At 36.0% G+C, this 19,590-nt stretch overlaps 1 protein-coding gene across 1 annotated transcript in view; it reads right to left on the bottom strand.

Annotated features, from left to right (window-relative positions):
• The window catches only part of LOC109055444 (NACHT, LRR and PYD domains-containing protein 12-like), a 61,381-nt gene extending 42,277 nt beyond the window's left edge, over nucleotides 1–19,104 (bottom strand). The window contains 5 exon segments of the mRNA XM_042743672.1: nucleotides 92–265; nucleotides 6,955–7,128; nucleotides 7,303–9,109; nucleotides 9,728–9,778; nucleotides 18,127–19,104. Coding sequence (XP_042599606.1) covers nucleotides 92–265; nucleotides 6,955–7,128; nucleotides 7,303–9,109; nucleotides 9,728–9,778; nucleotides 18,127–18,385 — 2,465 coding nt within the window. The 5' untranslated portion in view covers nucleotides 18,386–19,104.
• Between the last annotated feature and the right edge of the window lie 486 nt (nucleotides 19,105–19,590).

Below are 19,590 nucleotides of genomic sequence, written 5' to 3' on the forward strand. Positions count from 1 at the left end.
TACATACAGAATAAATCTTAGTGTGATTTTTTTTAGTAATTAATTATTTTGCATTGTTTTGCAAGTTAAATCAAGTATTTCAAATTCAAACCTTAATATCTTCAGCTTAGAGTATGGACTCTTCAATCCTTCAGAAAGTAACTTCACTCCTGAATCCTGCAGGTCATTGTTACTCAGGTCCAGCACATTTAGATGGGAATTTGAGGATTGTAGAACTGAAGACAAACCCTCACAGGACCGAGCAGTGAGATTACATCCACATAACCTGTGTAAAGAACAAAACAAACAGTTATATTAATGTGAATGTATGACTTTATATAGTTTATAATCTGCAGTGCATGTTTGTGCTAAATACAGTGCAATTAGACTTCATTGGTAACATTTTATAATAATTATACAATAACAAAGCACTTAATAATTCATTTTAAAACTATTGTAGTTCATTAGTAGTTTATAAACTGTAGTTAATACATTAATAGACTATATACAAATAGTGAGTTCATCATTGTCACTGTAATTAAAAAAGTGTTATTCTTTAATTTTTGGTGAAATGTTAATAATAAGTGGTTTGACTGCACCGTTTCCCTTAAATGTACGTCTAGTTTGAATCTGTGCATCAGCATCGGGTGGGAATAACGTTATAATCTTGTTTGCGGTAGAGAATGCTACTTATATGTAGGTTATGCACAGGGAAAGCAATCGTGAAGACATGGAATTAAACAAACACTGCTTTTGTCTCGTTTACCATATTTTCTGAATATATACTGGCCATGATGATTATCATATATACTTCCCATTTCTGTAAATCTGTTTTTGTGAATGAAATTGACAATGAATGCCTTGTCTACAGCCACTAGCGACACCTGCTGGTGAGGCCGACTAGCAGCAGATCACGCACAGGTAATCTACTGCTTTTCCTGCAGTTCTTGGATGTGCAGTGTTGTATTTTCTGCCAAATTTTAACCAATGAACTGGTGGTGGCGAATTTGTAAAGCGAAATAAAATGGACCGACAATTACCTGTTGAATATTATAGGTAAAATTTTTAAACAGACTAAATGTTTTGGAAGTGAAATCTGAAAGGTGAATTTGGATTATTGAATATGTTATAATGAAAATGTATGTGAAATGTTTTGAATTGAAATATTCACAGTTTAAGCATACAACCATGTTGAATTTCAGCCCATAAAAATGCAAGCTCTAAAAACACAATACATTAAAATTCAAGCAGAGTTAATGCAATGTATGTTTTTTCAATTAGTGCAATTCAACAAGCTTTTTATTTCAAATACTTTAGTCATTATTTTACTTCCACATAGTTAACTACTTTAGTTTACATACAATACTTCTACAGCATTTATTAATCTTAGATAATAATAATTTCAACATTTACTAATGCATTATTAAAATCAAAAGTTGTGCTTGTTAACATTAGTTAATGCACTGTGAATTAACATGAACTAACAAGGAACTGTATTTTCATTAACTAACCTTTACAAAGATTAATAAATACTGGAATAAATGTATTGTTCATTGTTTGCTCATGATAGTTAATTCATTACTAACTAATTACTAACTACATAACTAATGGATACTTATTTTAAAGTGTTACCAAAATTTTAATCTAGCAAAACTTAACTATCTAGCTGTTTAACATATACATCACTACATCTGGTTTACTATTATCCTGGCATTATTTTATAAAAGCATTTCACACTGGGTTTTAAAATATCTGCTGACAGTCAGTTGTTAAATTAGGTTCTAGCTTCTGACCATCCACTTCTCCCTCTTTATTTAAGCAAAGTCTTTGAACGATGTGATGCTTTTTTGTTTTTATAAATAAATTTTTCTGCCTGCTATTTTCTGCCTGCTGTTCTATGCTGTTTTCCCTGCTATCATATACTCCCGCATTCCAGTAAGATGTGACTGCATAACCTAAACTCTGTATTAAAATCAGCAAAGCCGATTCGAAAGTATGCCACAGTTTAAGATTTTTAAATTCACATGGTTATGAATTGAAAATGTATCTACTAGATCAATAGCATGTAACTTTATACCATCAGGCCGTTGTCTGAGTGGGATTATTACCTGTAAATGAATCGCATCTAATCACACAGTGATGCTTTTGAATGGCTATTTTTGCACCGTATTTCTTCCATGTTGACAAACCCTAAGCACAAAAAATTATTAATAAATTGATTAATTAATGTCTATATATTTAAAATTGTGTTAACACCTTATAAATGCATTTGAGAATCTTCTTACCAAACACACTGATCCATTCCATTTGTCTGATCCTTTAGACGCATCGCCCGCTTGATAGGAGTTGATAGTGCTAAAAAAGAGATGGCGTTTTATAGAAATCGAGGAGCTTGCACATTTGCTCTGAATGTGGTGGTGATACTGAGGAAACAAATAGAAGAAATGCCAGTCGCTGATACATGTAAGCAATTAAGCCTTTTTTCACTTTTCACTTTATATTTAATCAGGTGTCTTGTGGTTGTAGTCATGAAATTGATTGATAATTTAGTAAACATCGTAATCTTATATTTTCTGTCTGAAACTTTTCAATAAAGTTTCTGAAAGTTGTACTGAGCTTGGCAAAAAAGTCAGTCGAGATGTTTAATATAATTTAGCTTGATTTTCTGAATATTTGCTACAGTGGACCGATCCTTTACAACCATTTCTTAGCAATTAAGGCTAGGGTGATTGGTGCCGAAAACTTTAGATTACCTTTTATTAATGAGCTTTTATTAATTACAACATAATATGGCTGATAAAAGTGATGTAATGATAAATATACAGCTTAATCTGGAATACCCACTAGGGATGGGATTCTCCGATTCGCTTGGTGTATCGGCATAAAAAGTTAACGATCGGTTTAAAAAGTGTGCATCGGATACAAGTTCTCATTTATATTGCGATGCATCATTTATAACACATTTGCTTTAGTAAAAACCAATTTATTTATATATAATTACAAGTGGATGTGATATACTTTATTTAGAAAGTGACCGATAATCTGTGATCAATATTTTATATATAGATTTATTTCTCCTCTCTAAACTGTTTCTCAAGCACACTCTCTCATCACCGCTGCTGCTGCTGCTGCTGCGTAAATATGACACATCACAACACCACGGAGACCTGAGGAAAAACTGGGATTAAAGTCCAAAACCTGACTTGAAATAACCTAACAAATCAATCAGGGCTAAAGCAGTTCCATTAACGACAAATTAAATTCACACAATCTCACTAATTTGTGCATGCTTATTCTTAAGCAGCCGATCACGGATCAAATCGATCCACCATTACAAACAGTGAATATATTTGTGCCATTTAATGCATTTGAGATGCTGTGTTTTCCTCGGTGCATAACTGGCATGCCACAGTTATATTCTTCATCAGTATATGCGATGCTGACATGAGAAAATGTCATTTTAATCACACAAAACAGACAGACCGAACTCAAAGAACGAGCACAGCTGCGCTCATGCACGCTAAACAGAGCGCAATCAAATAGTAGGCAATAATTCTGATAAAATATACGATTAGCTAAAAAAAAATTGGACATTAAATGTGTCTTTTGTAGAAATTGTATTTTTATGATAGCAGTAACTGTAAGATAACTATTGTAATAGGTAAATCAAATGTAAGCTAGTAGGTTTCAGTACTAATTAAGCTCAAATTAGTTAATGTGTGTTTCTTATAGCAGTTAAAATGTAGTCATTTTCTTTATTATTTATTTTCATTTTTAATTCAGTGATTTAAACTTTTGATGAAGTTATTTTAATGCTTTAAAGAGCAATTTCATATTTTTATGTTCTGATGTTCTGATAACTACAAAAGGTACAGCTGCATTAAAACCAGAGAGAAAGGCTGCATGGCTAGAATCTGTAAAAAAACAAAAAACACAATGACAAATAATAGTATGTGAGTGTAAGGTCTGTTTTGGGTTTTGTTTTATTGTTAATTGTTTTCATGTCTTTTATTTTGTAGTTTGATTAATGCTTCCCTTGCCCTAATGCATCTCTGCCTTGCGTATGTGTCATGTTCTCATTGGTTATTGTCTTGTCATGTGATTATCAGTTCTGGTTGCTTTAGTCATGTGTCTTGTTTCCCATTGGTTGACCCTCATTGTCTGTATAAGTAGCCATGTTTTTGCCATTGTGCCTAGACGTGTATTAATGTTGTAACCTGCTGTTGGTGAGTCTAGTGTGTTTCTGTCAAATCTGTTAAAGTCAAATCGAGTCAAGTCAAGTCTAGTCAAGTCTTCGTTTCTTGTTTGGATTATGTTTGGATGTTTTGGATGTTTTGGATTACACCTTGTAAATAAACTGCACTTGGATTCTCACTACGCTTGCCTTCAGTGGACTGATCTTTACAGTGAGACAGTGGTAATATCATTGTGTTTCTATTGGTCAGTAGAGGAGCTTAGCTTAGTCTGACAGTTAACCTGCTTTAGACCAGGTTAGTTTCCCAGCATAAGTTGCAATAGTAACAAAGCTTGATCTAGGCCTATGTTACATTTTTTTTATGGAACCAAATCATTTGACAGTGAGTCAGACTAACTGAAATAAGCCTGGCTTATTTGGTTAACTTGTTTTATGAAACAGGCCTCGTGGCATTAAAAGTGATCATTTTTTTCTCCATTGCATCACATTGCATCGAATCACATTGTGTTGAATCAAATCTAATTGAAACTGGATTGCACTATATTGTAACAGGGATGAATCGTATCACATTGCATTGGTAGCTGCTTCATATGTATATTTAATATATTGTATCATTGGCTATGCATATCGTATCGGCTTGAGTCATGAGATGCACATACCTAATACGCACCATTATCTTATTTTCAAATCTGACACTCTCTTAAAATACTTCATATTATTTCTTGTTGATCAGGAATGATGACATACAGAAAATAAATTTAACAAAAAAAAATAACCCTACATATTACATAACCAAATAAATTACACAATAAAATAAATTAAACACTACAAAAACTGAATTAAGGAATAAAATTATTGATAGGTGTGTCCATTGCATTTCTGCACATCTGACAGAACAAAAAAAGGTTCCATGAATTAAAGATAGAACACCTGCAGGAGAAGACTGAAGCACTAACCAAGGAGAGAGATTACTTGGAGCTGGCCTCAGGTACGGATAAAGGGTATAATCAAAGTAAACCACTAAATTAAATTATCAGGCACTGATGGTACATAAGAAAAGTAAAGTTTAGTACTAGTGTACATGCAACAGTGTGCCCTACTGTTTTTAACAGTGGTACTGTTGTGTGCACGTCCACTAGCCTGTGTTTCCTTTCCCTGTCTTCTGTCTTTAACTCTTTATTTCTTCTTATGTGATAATTCAGAACTCAATTCATACACTTACTGGATACTAGATTAAAAACACAGCAGACATTCATTTTCAGAATTTTAATTTGATAATTTTGATGTTCTTCATGTTCCTTTACACAACAATATTATGTACAATATTCTGAACTTGAAGTATCCTTTTCATTGTCTTGTTTAACAAGTATATCAAAATGAAAGATGACACTAGTAAATCACCATCCTCTGATGATAGTTTTCTTTATCTGAAACTTCTAGATCTGATTCTACCTCAGACAACGATATGGTAAAGAACATGAAGAAGAAAAAGTTGGTCAAGGGCAAAAAAAATGTCAGAAAAGACAGGAAGTCAAAGAATGCTCCATGGCAAAGAGGTACAATCACAATTTTGTTTCAAAAACACTATGTATGAGTTATATTCACTTTTTGTTGAGGATCTATTAGGCACAAACTGAACTCTGCAGAAAAATGCACTGTTAAGGTAAAAAGTAAAGTTCTGCAAAAATGCATTTAAAATCATGTGAAATGTAGGTTTTGTTACAAATTCTTGAGAAAATCATTTAAAAATTACATAAAATTATATATTTTTTTGCTCTGTTGTTTGTTTGTAGACACATAGGCCTACTTTGTATTATCTGAATTACAGATTATAGACTATTCACACTTTGCCCATATTTGTGCATATTCATCACAATTTCAATCTCTGCTGCTTTTAAGCATGTGGGTGTGGATCACAACACTGTTAATCTCAATTCTCAAATGGCAGAGTTGTTTTGTTCTTATAATGTTTACAAAGACACTAAGTATTAAATGTGCATCATTTCACTTTATACAAAGCATTTAAATGTAAATCTAAATGTATTCATGAACCATTAACATCTCATTTAATACTGGTGTAAAATACATTGCATATAAGTTGTTAACTTGGTATAGTTAACAAGTTGTTAATAAAGGATGAAGAAACACTATATAAGTCTTTACTAACAAGCTATTTAAACAAAAATAAATTGTTACAGTAATAATAAATTAGAAACTCACTATTTGTTCATAACTAAATGTTAACAACTTTGAATCTACAATTAATAAACTATTAATTAACTATAAATTTAGAGTTTACAGCTAATTAAACATTCCTGCCTAACACTGCAGCAAATCATTCATGAATCAAACTGATCCAGTTCAACTCACTTTTGAGTCAGTCAGGAACCAAGAGTAATATGATCCTCTGAGCTGAGGATTTCACTCATGAAGTGAAAATAAATAATAATCAAATTCTTAAAGAAAAGGAACATGTTTTTTTTTTCTTCATTAACACAAAACAGTTCATTGCAACAAACTGTTCAAAGAAGTCACTTAAGGAAACAAGTATTACTTCATTCTCATAATTGGAAAACAGCATTACAAAATCCAAGGTTTTCCAGGGTGCTTAGAAGCCCTGATTGTATTCTCACCATGTTTTTGAGTAGGTATTGCCTGCCTTGTCTCCTGAGACATTCATACTACAATATAGACAAGAAATATCTACTTGATACAGTTATTATAACATCTATTCATCCACATATTTGAACACAGTCATTGAGTGAATGTAAATGTCAAACCTCAGTATGTTCAGTTGACAGTGTGAACTCTTCAGTCCATCAAACAGCAGCTTCACTCCTGAATCCAGCAGGTGATTGTTACTCAGGTCCAGCTCTGTCAGATGAGAGTTTGATGATTGTAGAGCAGAAGACACAGTTTCACAGCATGTTTCATCAAGACCACAGCCATCAAAACTGGAAAAACAATATTTAGACAGATTATTTTCTGATTTTCAGTGTTTCTGCAATAATTTATTATACCCTTCATAATCCAGACAGGAAAATATTTCACATATTATTTTGACATTTAATTGTTTAATGATATAGAACAAAACATTTAATTGAACAGCAGACATTGAAATTACTCACAGGGCTTTTCTGCAGTATCTCACAGCTGGAACGAGTCTTGTGTAGTTTGAAGATGACGACGTGAACCTCTTTGGGTTGAACTCATCCAGCACTTTCTCAGACATCAGCAGTATGTAGGTCAACACTGTGCACATTGAAGATGAGAGGTCTTTTCCTGGATGTGCATTTGAACTGAGGGAACTCTGGATTTCCTCATATAATGAATGATCCTTGAGCTCAAGTAAGCAGTAAAATAGGTTGACTGAAGTTTCATCTGAGATGTCCTGTTTTTGTAATTCTTTAATGTGTGCACTTATTTTCCTGATGCTCACACTGGTGTCTTTAGTGTGTCTGATCAGGCCTTTGAGCAGGTTCTGACTGGATTCCAGTGAAATGCCCATCAGAAACCGCAGGAACAGGTCCAGATGTCCTCTCTTACTCTTTATGGCTTTATCAGTGGCCCTCTTTGTTAAGTCATGAAATTTGACATTTCTAAAGAAGAACTGAAGCATTTGCATGGCTGTATTCTGTGAATCTTCAAAGAAAAACCAAAGCTCTCGCATGTTCTTGTTCAGGTAGCAGATGAAAACATGCAATGCAGCAAGAAACTCTTGAACACTCAGATGAACAAAGCAGAAGACCTTTGTCTTATAAAGTCCATCTTCCATCCTAAAGATCTCAGCGATCATTCCTGTGAACTCAGTGTCTTTACTCACATTAATACCACATTCTTTCAGATCCTTCTCATAGAACACAATGCTTTCCTTCTTCAGCTGTTCAAACGCTAGCTTAGCTAAATTCAAAATCATCTTACTATTTACTTTTAAGTGGTCTGAATGTTCTCTTTTTTCCTGTTCATCATACTTCTGGCTCTTCTTGTCCATCTGTATCCGCAGGAAGTGAATATACATTTCAGTGAGTGTTGTGCTTATGTTCTCTGTATTGTTCTTGATGAGAATATCCTGAAGTACCGTGGCTGTGATCCAGCAGAACACAGGAATGTGGCACATGATGTAGAGACTACGAGACATCTTAATGTGTGAGATGATTCTGTCGGCCAGACTCATATCTGTGATTCTCTTTCTGAAGTACTGCTCCTTATGCTGGTCAGTGAATCCTCGCACCTCAGTAAACAAACCCACATACTGAGGAGGGATCTGATTGGCTGCTGCTGGTCGTGATGTCACCCAGACAAGAGCTGATGGAAGCAGCTTCCCTTTTACAAGACTTGTAAACAGCACATCTACAGATGCTCTTTCCTCAACAGTGTCCAATGTTTTGCTTTTAAAGTTTAATGGCAGGTGACTCTCATCAAGTCCATCAAATATAAACGCTAGCTTACATTCCTTATATAACTTAGATTTCTCCAGGTCCGTCAGTTCAGGATAAAATTTCAGCAGAAACTCATGGAGACTAACCTCTTTATCTTTAATCACGTTGATGTCTCTGAATGGAAACAGGAACACACACTATATATCCTGATTGGTGTTTCCTTCTGCCCAGTCCAGGATGAACTTGTGCACAGAGACTGTTTTTCCGATGCCAGCAACTCCCTTGGACAGCACAATCTTCTCCTCATTCCTTTTCCTCAGTTCAGTAAATATATCTTTGCATTTGATTGGTTTGTCCTGTGTTTTTTTGTTCTTGAAAGCATCATCAATCTTCAGAATCTCATGTTGCTGATTGACATCTTCCATCTCTCCCTCTGTGATGAACAGTTCTGTGTAAACAGTCTTGAGATCTGTGTCGCTTTCTTTGTTGCCCTCAAAAATACATTTTGCTTTCTTCTTCATGTTGTTTTTGTGAGTTTTCAAGAAGTTTTGCAGCTCTATAATTAAAAACAAATAAATACGATTGACAAAAAAACAAACATTAAATACATTTGACAAATATAATATTTTTCATATCAGCATGATCTGATGCAGACAGATTAAATTCATACAGCTCAAAACAACATAGTCAATCCCTAACAACTTCATTTAAATTTTACAATTTCTGAGTATGTTTTTTTCAATGTTCTTTTCAGATGACTTATTGATTGAGATCATCTTTAGGCCATGCTGACTAATGTTACTAAAAGCTGATAAATGGTTTCCACATCATTTAGCACATCAAACAGGGTGCAAGGCTGTATTTACAACATGTTTTAACCTGCTTAAATGAAACTTTGCATGTGTGATTGCAATCATGCCTTAATGACACCAAATCAATCTGGTGTTAAACAATACCACATATTGTTTAACTTTAATAAATAATTGTATTACATTAAATAAGATGTTTAATTAAGACTTTTAGACTATTGTAGACTGGGAATCAATGGGGACACTGTTCTATTCATTATATTTGTATAAGATCTGCCGCTGATGTGATTGGCCCTGTAAGTGCTGCTTCAGTTATATTTTCTCGTTTCAATTTACAGGCAGTGATTATTTACTCCAGATCTGACCTGAATAAGCTCCAACAGGGACAGATGTGTTCGTATTGCCCTCAGCCTGAGCTGTGAGAGGGAGAGAAAAATACTCACTGAGAAACAAAAATCATGCAATCATGAAAGAGGAAAGTTTATGTCAAACCGTCAGACCACTAAACAACCAATCATGCTACAGTCACAGTGAATTAAATAGGGATGCACCAATACCACTTTTTCAGTACTCGATACTTTTGTTTTTGGTACTTGCTGTTACCGAGTACCGATACCAACAAATATATATACAGACCAACCACCGTTCGAGCAACCACCCTCAATTAATCCATCCATTCTACTCCTCCTCCTCCCAAAGCAAATCTAATCTCATTATTGAGGGCCTAAACATGCTCCAAAACTCACGAAACTTTGCACACGCATCAGAACTGGCGAAAATTTACATCTGATATAGGTTTCAGAAGTGGGTGTGGCAAAATGGCTCGATAGCACCACCTGTTAAATTTCAATGGAGTGCGCCTCGAGCTGCGTTTCAGGTACAAGCATGAAACCTACACACCATTACCTACAAGGAAGTCTCTAATACAAAATCCAAAACCCAACAGGAAGTACGATATATTGAATTTCCTGTACGATTTTTGTACAGTTTTTGCCATGTCTATGCCTCGTACTTTGACAAACTCCTCCTACAGTTTTAATCGGTTCATCTTCAAATTTGGTGAGGGTCATCATAAGACTTTGTGACATTAAATTGCAAAGATTTTGAGTTTTCGTCAAGGGGCGTGTCCCTGGCGGCCTGACAAAATTTGATGTTTTGCCATTAAACAGGAAGTTGCTGTAACTCAGGCAAGCAATGTCCAATCTGCCCCAAACTTCACATGTTTGATAAGTATTCTATTCTGAACACATCAACTGCTCAAATTCAGTTATAGTCATAGCGCCACCTGCTGGCAACAGGAAGTGACATGGTTAACACTGTTATGGACTCCTAGGAACATATTAAAAGTGTCAACAAGTGCTAAATAGGCTGGCAACATGCTAGAAACATACTAAAACATGCTAGCAACACTTTGCTAAGTGCTAAAGCATGCTACTAATGCAGTGATAAAGGAAGTTGCTGTAACTCAGGCAAGCAATGTTTGATCTGCCCCAAACTTCACACGTTTGACAAGAGTCATGTCCTGAACACATCAACATGCCCAAATTCAGTTATAGTCATAGTGCCACCTGCTGGTAACAGGAAGTGACATGGTTAACACTGTTATGGACTCCTAGCAACATAATAAAAAGCATCAACAAGTGCTAAATAGGCTGGCAACATTCTAGAAGCATGCTTAGCTAAGTGTTAAAGCATGCTATTAATGCAGTGAAGCAGTACATTACTGTAATTCATGCATACAATACATTGTATGTCCAATCTGCCTCAAACTTCAAAAGTTTGATTAGAGTCCTGGCCTGAAGATATCTACAAGCTCATATTTGGTTATAGTTATAGCGCCACCTACTGGTAACAGGAAGTGACGTTTTACACTTTTATGCACTATTAGCAACACAGTAAAATATGACATAGTGTGCTAATCATGCTAGGAATATTCTCAAACATGCTAGCAACACTTACTATATGCTAAAGGATGCTATTAATACTATGGAACAGGAAGTTGTTGTAACTCATGCATACAATGCCCAATCTGCCCCAAACGTCACACCTTTTATAAGAGTCCTGGTCTGAACACATCTAAAGGCCAATATTCACTTATAATTGTAGCGCCACCTGCTGGCAACAGGAAATGACTTATTTTAAACTAACTTAAACATGAAATGTCTGATCTGCCCTAAACTTCACATGTTTGATAAGATTCCTGGTCTCAACAGATCTTAAGGCCAATATTTCAGTTATAATCATACCGCCACCTGCTGGCAACAGGAAATTACTTATTTTAAACTAACTTAAACATGCAATATACGGTCTGCCCAAAGTTCATGTGTTTGATATGGGTCCTGGCCTGAACTCATCTTTAGGCCAATATTTATTTATAGTCTTAGCGCCACCTGCTGGCAACAGGAAATTACTTCTTTTACACTAACTTAAACATGCAATGTCTGATCTGCCCGAAACTTTGCATGTTTGGTAAGAGTCCTGGCCTGAAGACATTTACATGCCAATATTCAGTTATAATCATAGTGTCACCTGTTGGCAGCAGGAAATGGGGCACAAATATTTATCATTTTATAAGCATATGGCCCAAAGTTCGGTGCTCTCCTATGGCCACCGGGTGGTGGTGGTGAGCCCGGGTATGAGGGCCCTTTCATTGCTGCTTGCAGCTTTAATTACTGTATTTGTAATTTTTACAATATTAGGTACAAAAACCAAAAGTGTATGTATAATGTTAGCTGGTTGACTTAATTTATTAAATAGATACAGTCAAACCAAAATTTATTCAGACACCTTCAACATTTCACATTATCAGAGTTTATTATCTATAGTTTAGAAGATGGTAATAAAATATGACAAAAACTCATAGTTAAACTGTGTCAGAACAAATTCATCTTGATAATGTTAGATAACTTTGTTAGAAAGGTATTTAATGGATTACAATCAACCAAAAATTATTCAAACAGCAGTTAGTATGACAGTATTTACACAACTCTCAATACTTAGTAGGGCAACCCTTAGCCTTAAAGGGTTAGTTCCGCCAAAAATGAAAATGATGTCATTAATGACTCACCCTCATGTCGTTCCAAACCCGTAAGACCTGCGTTCATCTTCGGAACACAGTTTAAGATATTTTAGATTTAGTCCGAGAGCTTTCTGACCCTCCATTGAAAATGTCTGTACAGTATACTGTCCATGTCCAGAAAGGTAATAACAACATCATCAAAGTAGTCCATGTGACATCAGAGGGTCCGTTAGAATTTGTTTAAGCATCGAATATACATTTTGCTCCAAAAATAACAAAAATTACAACTTTATTCAGCATTTTCTTCTCTTCCGGGTCTGTTGTGAGCATGTTCACGACACTGCTGTGACGCTGCTGACGTACGACGCTGCTGACATGTTATCTTTGTTATTGGGCGCACCAGAAAACACGTCAGCAGCGTCGTACGTTAGCAGCATCACTGCAGTGATGCTTTAATGACTGCCTGTAGTCTCCTGGGCATGCTGTCATCCAGGTTCATGCAAACCTGAACTTCAATTTTTTTCCCCAGACTTGTTCTGAATAATTTTTGGTCCCAAATTTGTATCAGTTTTACTGGTCCACTGTTTGAAGAATTTTTGGGTATAATTTGTCACAGTTTACTTTATTTTGCTATCCTCACTTACATGAATGAACTATAGTGTCCTGCACCCACTAGTAAAAAATTATACAAATTTATATCTGGTCTCTGAATAATTTTTGGTTTGACTGTATATCCTTTGGTTATTTTCACACTTAATTATGCCCATTAAAATATATTTTACAAGTTTATGTTAATTTCTTTGTTAATGTTTTTGCTCTATAGTTCATTATCTGTAATTTAATAGCATTAGAGCTGCTCCATTGTAGCGACTTAGTACTGTATTGACACGCTTTGCTGTAATAATGCAGAGTACCACTCGTTATGAATCTCCTGGGATATTTTTCACAAATAGAATTCACATTTTTTATTTAAATTTTTTTATATGAAATATGCTGCAATATATATTCCAAAGCCACTCATATAATGCAGAAACACTCAAGCAAGCAAAACACGCGCAACGCCTGCATATATTTGTACTGTTGCAAAACGAGAGGGACAGTAGTAACGTACTGCCTAGCGCAGGGGTCGGCAACGTTTTCAGCATGACTTGCCATTTTTTAATTTTTCTGGTTAACCACTGTGCCAACACCCCCCCACCCCCAGTTTTAATGTATTCTGTATTTATATGGTACATACACATTTTTAAACGATACGATAAAAAAACAATTTGATGCAAATGGTTTCTGAATATTTTTAAATAAAGTTTTTTAAACTTTAAAAAAAAAATGTGAATAACAGATACACAGTGTGCCATATGTGTGTGTGTGACAAGGCCAATGCATTAAAACAGTTCAGTTTAATCACTGTTAATGCGCTGCTTTAATTGATGAGCGTGCACAAATAGACACACACACACCACTTGCACACAGAGATCTGAGATTGTGCTGTGCAAAAAGTAACATTCAGAAGCTCATAACTTGTCAGTGCTGCCACACGATTTTTATTAATCGATACTGAATCGCTACATTATATTTCTCAACAACATTATATATCTCAAAAAATTTGTATATCATGAAAAGGTTCTCTAAACGAGCTATTAACCTAATCATCTGAATCAACTAATTAACTCTAAACACCTGCAAAAGATTCCTGAGGCTTTTAAAAACTCCCAGCCTGGTTCATTACTCAAAACCGCAATCATGGGTAAGACTGCCGACCTGACTGCTGTCCAGAAGGCCATCATTGACACCCTCAAGCGAGAGGGTAAGACACAGAAAGAAATTTCTGAACGAATAAGCTGTTCCCAGAGTGCTGTATCAAGGCACCTTAGTAGGAAGTCTGTGGGAAGGAAAAAGTGTGGCAAAAAATGCTGCACAACAAGAAGAGGTGACCGGACCCTGAGGAAGATTGTGGAGAAGGACCGTTTCCAGACCTTGGGGGACCTGCGGAAGCAGTGGACTGAGTCTGGAGTAGAAACATCCAGAGCCACCATGCACAGGCGTGTGCAGGAAATGGGCTACAGAGAAGCAGCACTGGACTGTTGCTCAGTGGTCCAAAGTACTTTTTTCGGATGAAAGCAAATTTTGCATGTCATTCTGAAATCAAGGTGCCAGAGTCTGGAGGAAGACTGGGGAGAAGGAAATGCCAAAATGCCTGAAGTCCAGGGTCAAGTACCCACAGTCAGTGATGGTCTGGGGTGCCATGTCAGCTGCTGGTGTTGGTCCACTGTGTTTTATCAAGGGCAGGGTCAATGCAGCTAGCTATCAGGAGATTTTGGAGCACTTCATGCTTCCATCTGCTGAAAAGCTTTATGGAGATGAAGATTTCGTTTTTCAGCACAACCTGGCACCTGCTCACAGTGCCAAAACCAAAACCATTAGTGTCAGTAAAATACCATTTACTGACCATGGTATTACTGTGCTCAATTGGCCTGCCAACTCTCCTGACCTGAACCCCATAGAGAATCTGTGGGATATTGTGAAGAGAAAGTTGAGAGACGCAAGACCCAACACTCTGGATGAGCTTAAGGCCGCTATCGAAGCATCCTGGGCCTCCATAACACCTCAGCAGTGCCACAGGCTGATTGCCTCCATGCCACGCCGCATTGAAGCAGTCATTTCTGCAAAAGGATTCCCGACCAAGTATTGAGTGCATAACTGAACATAATTATTTGAAGGTTGACTTTTTTTGTATTAAAAACACTTTTCTTTTATTGGTCGGATGAAATATGCTAATTTTTTGAGATAGGAATTTTGGGTTTTCATGAGCTGTATGTCAAAATCATCAGTATTAAAACAATAAAAGACCTGAAATATTTCAGTTGGTGTGCAATGAATCTAAAATATATGAAAGTTTATGGAAAATAATGAACTTTTATTATAAAACGTATTATTAAAAGTTGACTAATATTAAATGATTTGCAGCTTCATCTTACCTCGCGCTCTTTAACGTTAAACTGATGCTTCATGCTCTGCTTCTGTGAACAGTAAACCCCGCCTATTTTGGTTTGATTGGCCATCTCAGTCATTTTGACATTGACGAGCGCTGTTAGACCGCTGAGGCTTTGATCTGAAGCACCTAGTATGTGCAGCGTTCGCGCGTGCATCCGTAGACTAGCGCAAGTTAATTCTCACACTTTATAGTATTTAATAGTATTTATAGCTCATATCAGCAGGGCTCTAAACTAACTTTTTGCACTGGTGCGCTTAACTTTTTTTCTTTTTTTCAAATTTTTCGACCACATCACATTTAATACCGCAGTTTAAAAGTTCACTTTTTTTTTTTAATTGCTGTCCATATAGGCAATATTGACTTGTAAATGATTAACTAACAATCTGGTCAACATAAAGTTCTTTATTTGAAGCACAGTTCTACACAAAAGGTAACACTGAAAAAGTGATGGTGCTTAAAGTGCTTCACTGAGCTGAAATTTAAACTTAAAATATTTCAAGATAAATGAAATAAAAAGAAAATCTAAATTAAGTGTTTTAAGGGCTTCAAACTGAACATCTCATGGCTCAATGTCTTAAGGACTATCCTCCATTGCAGTCACATGCCTCTTGGATGGCAAACTCCTGTAGTTTCGCCTTCTTGATCTCTGGTCTTGGCTAAACCAGCTGGCCACTTTCTCTCTAGCATCAAAATCTTCCAGACTTGGCCCCTCTACACTGATTCTTATCAGATCTTACACTGTGTCTGAATGAAGGGATGCTCTAGTGTCTGATTTGAACAGCTAAACAGCTTATACCACTGTCTCAGCTATTAAAATACTTCATAGTTTTGTATGTAATAACAAAGTGATTATATTTCATTTAGTTTTTTTATTATTATTATTATTAATTTAGAAAAACGTTTGGAGCATTTTTTTTTTTTTAGTTTTTTTTTTTAAAGTAATTACCAAGCGGCCAGTGTTAGACAGTTAGCCTATGTTTGATCAATTTAGCCTTCTCAAATCATCACGACTTGCCTAAAATAAAATCTATAGATATAAAACAGTTCAAGCATATAACCATGTTTGAACGCTTCAGGACATGGAGACGCCAGCATGATCACTTGCATTTTTTTCAGTAGATACGCCGTCATTTTTGCACATAAAGGTAAAAATAATACATTATTCGTAACTGCAATGGGTCTTTTATTTGTGTGCACTCACAATATCAACAAAACGTTGTGCTTTTCTAAAATAAAAAAAATAAAAACTTGATGCGCTTTCTGCGTCTCGTCTTTAACAGGAGTACAATAATAAACCGAAACTCATTGAAAACATGCCTCACAGACATGATAAATATATCTATAGAAAGCTTTAAATGACTACTTAAAGAAATAAAACGAATCAAAAACAAAAACTCTTTCATTATAATCATAACCCATACAGATGCATTTCTCTCTAAAGGCGTGTATAATGAGATGGCGAGTCAGGATCAGCAACTTCATCCTTGGGACACAGACTCAGAAAAAACTAGTTTATTAGTAAATAATTCAAATATCTCCTTACTATTTCCCCTTGTCACATTTATGGTAATTACTTTTGCCAGGGCTTTGCGGCAAGCTTGAGCCTATTGCGTGTATTTGAACAAAAAACTGTTCAGCTGCGCTGCTGCTGGCAGGACAATAAACACCATCGAGCGGCTCTTGTCGGTCGTGGTAGCATGGTCTTGTGTTGTTTCCACCAGCGTGGCAATTTATTTTTCATCACTAATTGATGGATGTCTAAAATATAAAAGTAAGGAGAAGTCTAAAACAGGCGGGAGACACCACCCGCATCTGAACTATGACGTGAAAATTATCCCGAAGCCCAGCTCGAGGGGTGTAAAAATGTCAGGGTCCGTCAGGCTCGGGCTGAAATATAGGGCTCTAGTGTCTGTTGTCGAACCACAGGGAGACTTTCAGAGTCGCGGATACTTTTTTTCCCTCGAACGGCTGGTCGCACCAAATTAGGTCGCACTCTAGAGCCCTGTAACAGGCTGTGTGACTATGAGAAGTTATTACCTCAAAATGTACATCAGTATGCAGTTTTCCCTATTGCTTACGTGCCAGCGTGTGCCACTGTTGCTGACCCCTGGCCTAGCGCATTACACACAGGCTGCTAGATTCTCTTTAGCCAGAAAGTCATGTATGCCTAAGGTTGAAAATAAATTATGTTTATAGTGAATGCCCCTATATATGGTCTTTTCTATGATTTATTTTAATCCAAATGCGTGTGCTAAGTGAGTGAACATCAAAGACCACACAATAGAAGTGCGCGAGCATGCTCTCTCTCTCTCTCTCTCTCTACCATTAAGTAACATGTGCATTGTTCTACTTACTTTTTTTTTACATATGCGACCGAACTACAAACTTTTCAGTGATGAAATGTATATTCACTCGACAAGCTCACGCATCTCCACCGCTGCACGCTCAATCCACTCAGCGTGCTTTATCAGCTCGGGCACGTCAACTATACAGGGGTTACTGAATGTTTAACATTATATTTATTGCATAGATATCCTACGTAGACAAACTTAATCTCTAGTAACTCCATTCTGCTGTCTGTTGTTCTGTTGTCAGTGTTTCTTTGTCTGATTATGGCACTTAGCACATGCTTGGTGGTATCGGCATTTGGTATCGGGGCATTTTAACGAGTACGAGTATGAGTACGAGTACAGGAGCTCAGTATCAGGCCCGATATGTATCGGTATTGGTGCATCCCTAGAATTAAACATTACCTTTCTTGTGTTTCTTCTCTAACTGTTCAGCCAAGTTATTCTGGCTCATCTTCCCAAGGATGTCCACCGTGATCTTCACAGCTTCTTCTGGTCTAAAGCATGCCATTATCTTATTCACTGTTTTTACCCTATCTTGTTTCTCCATTTCACTCTTTGATATACACTCATGATCTTTGTGTAAGTGCCACTGAAACTCCTTCAGTTCTTTTTTTTTCAGCTCCTTTAGTGAGTTCATGAGCAGCTCTTCAACAGACTCCATCGTCCTTCACCAACTCACAGCTGCAGGATGAGAAGAAAAACATCTAAAGTTTCATTCTGAACATGGGGACCTAAGTGCTCAGATGTTATTTAGATTATCAAGCGGAGACAAATTAATCATCATAAGGTTGTGTGAAGCAAATCTGCTGAAATTACTTTACAATATTAAATAATTTATATAACAAAAAATTACTGATGTACATAATGTCTTAATGCTGTCTAATACTGTAAGTGTACAACACTTTTAAATCTACTGGTATATATGCCTGTATCTTATGAAGTAGTATATATATACAAGGCTCAATTTGGGGTGGAGGGGGGGCGTTTGTGGCATCCCCCTGGTTGAAAAAAATGACAAAAAGCATCCCCTCAGTGGAACCACCATCCCCCCTTACCATCCCCTTTGGATTAATAGTGTGTATTATGTAAAACGTATTATGCAAATGTAATGTTAAAATTATCTACTTAAGATAACTTAACAATAACAGCGATTGGCCAATCAGAACTGAGTTCTGTAACAAGCTGCACACAAGTGGAATCAAGTTTTCATTAATTTGAATGAATCAAGTGAGCCAGTGATTCAAAGGCCCATTCAGATAGACACTTTCCCTGCATCTCAATGTGCATACTATCCAGCCTATCTGCCCTAAATAGTATTGAAAATTGTTTAATTTCTAATTGAATCAGCCGTTTGATTTGAAAGATTCAATAAATCATTTATCAAAACAGTTTAATTATCACAACTAACCAAGGTTTTATTGTCAACATTATTTATCAATGACAGGCCTAAACCAGCCAAGGTTTCAGAACAAAAGCACATTTTGCAAAATATTAAGTATCAATATTGAACAAAAATCCTCCATTTCAGGCCCAGAAAAGGGAAAAAAGCTTATAAATAATAGTTCATTTAATAAGGCAATTTTTTCATTAAATAAAAAACTTTTTAAAAATTAGAAGAAAAAAAAATGTTGTAATCATTATGTAAAATTAGTTCTCCTGCTTACATCATAAAACTACATCTGCACTTTGTTGTTTATCATGAGAGGATTCGCGAGAGCAGAATTCAATCAGCATGCGTGCACTGAACAACAAAATCAGCGATGACTCATCTGACCGCCTGTAAACTCAACAGACTGATGTGATTGGTTACAACACGCAACACTGTAAAAACGTGGAAAAATAATCATGGTACAACATTGAGCAACA

This window comes from Cyprinus carpio, chromosome A4 (genome assembly GCF_018340385.1).
Source record: "Cyprinus carpio isolate SPL01 chromosome A4, ASM1834038v1, whole genome shotgun sequence".
Lineage (NCBI taxonomy): Eukaryota > Metazoa > Chordata > Actinopteri > Cypriniformes > Cyprinidae > Cyprinus > Cyprinus carpio.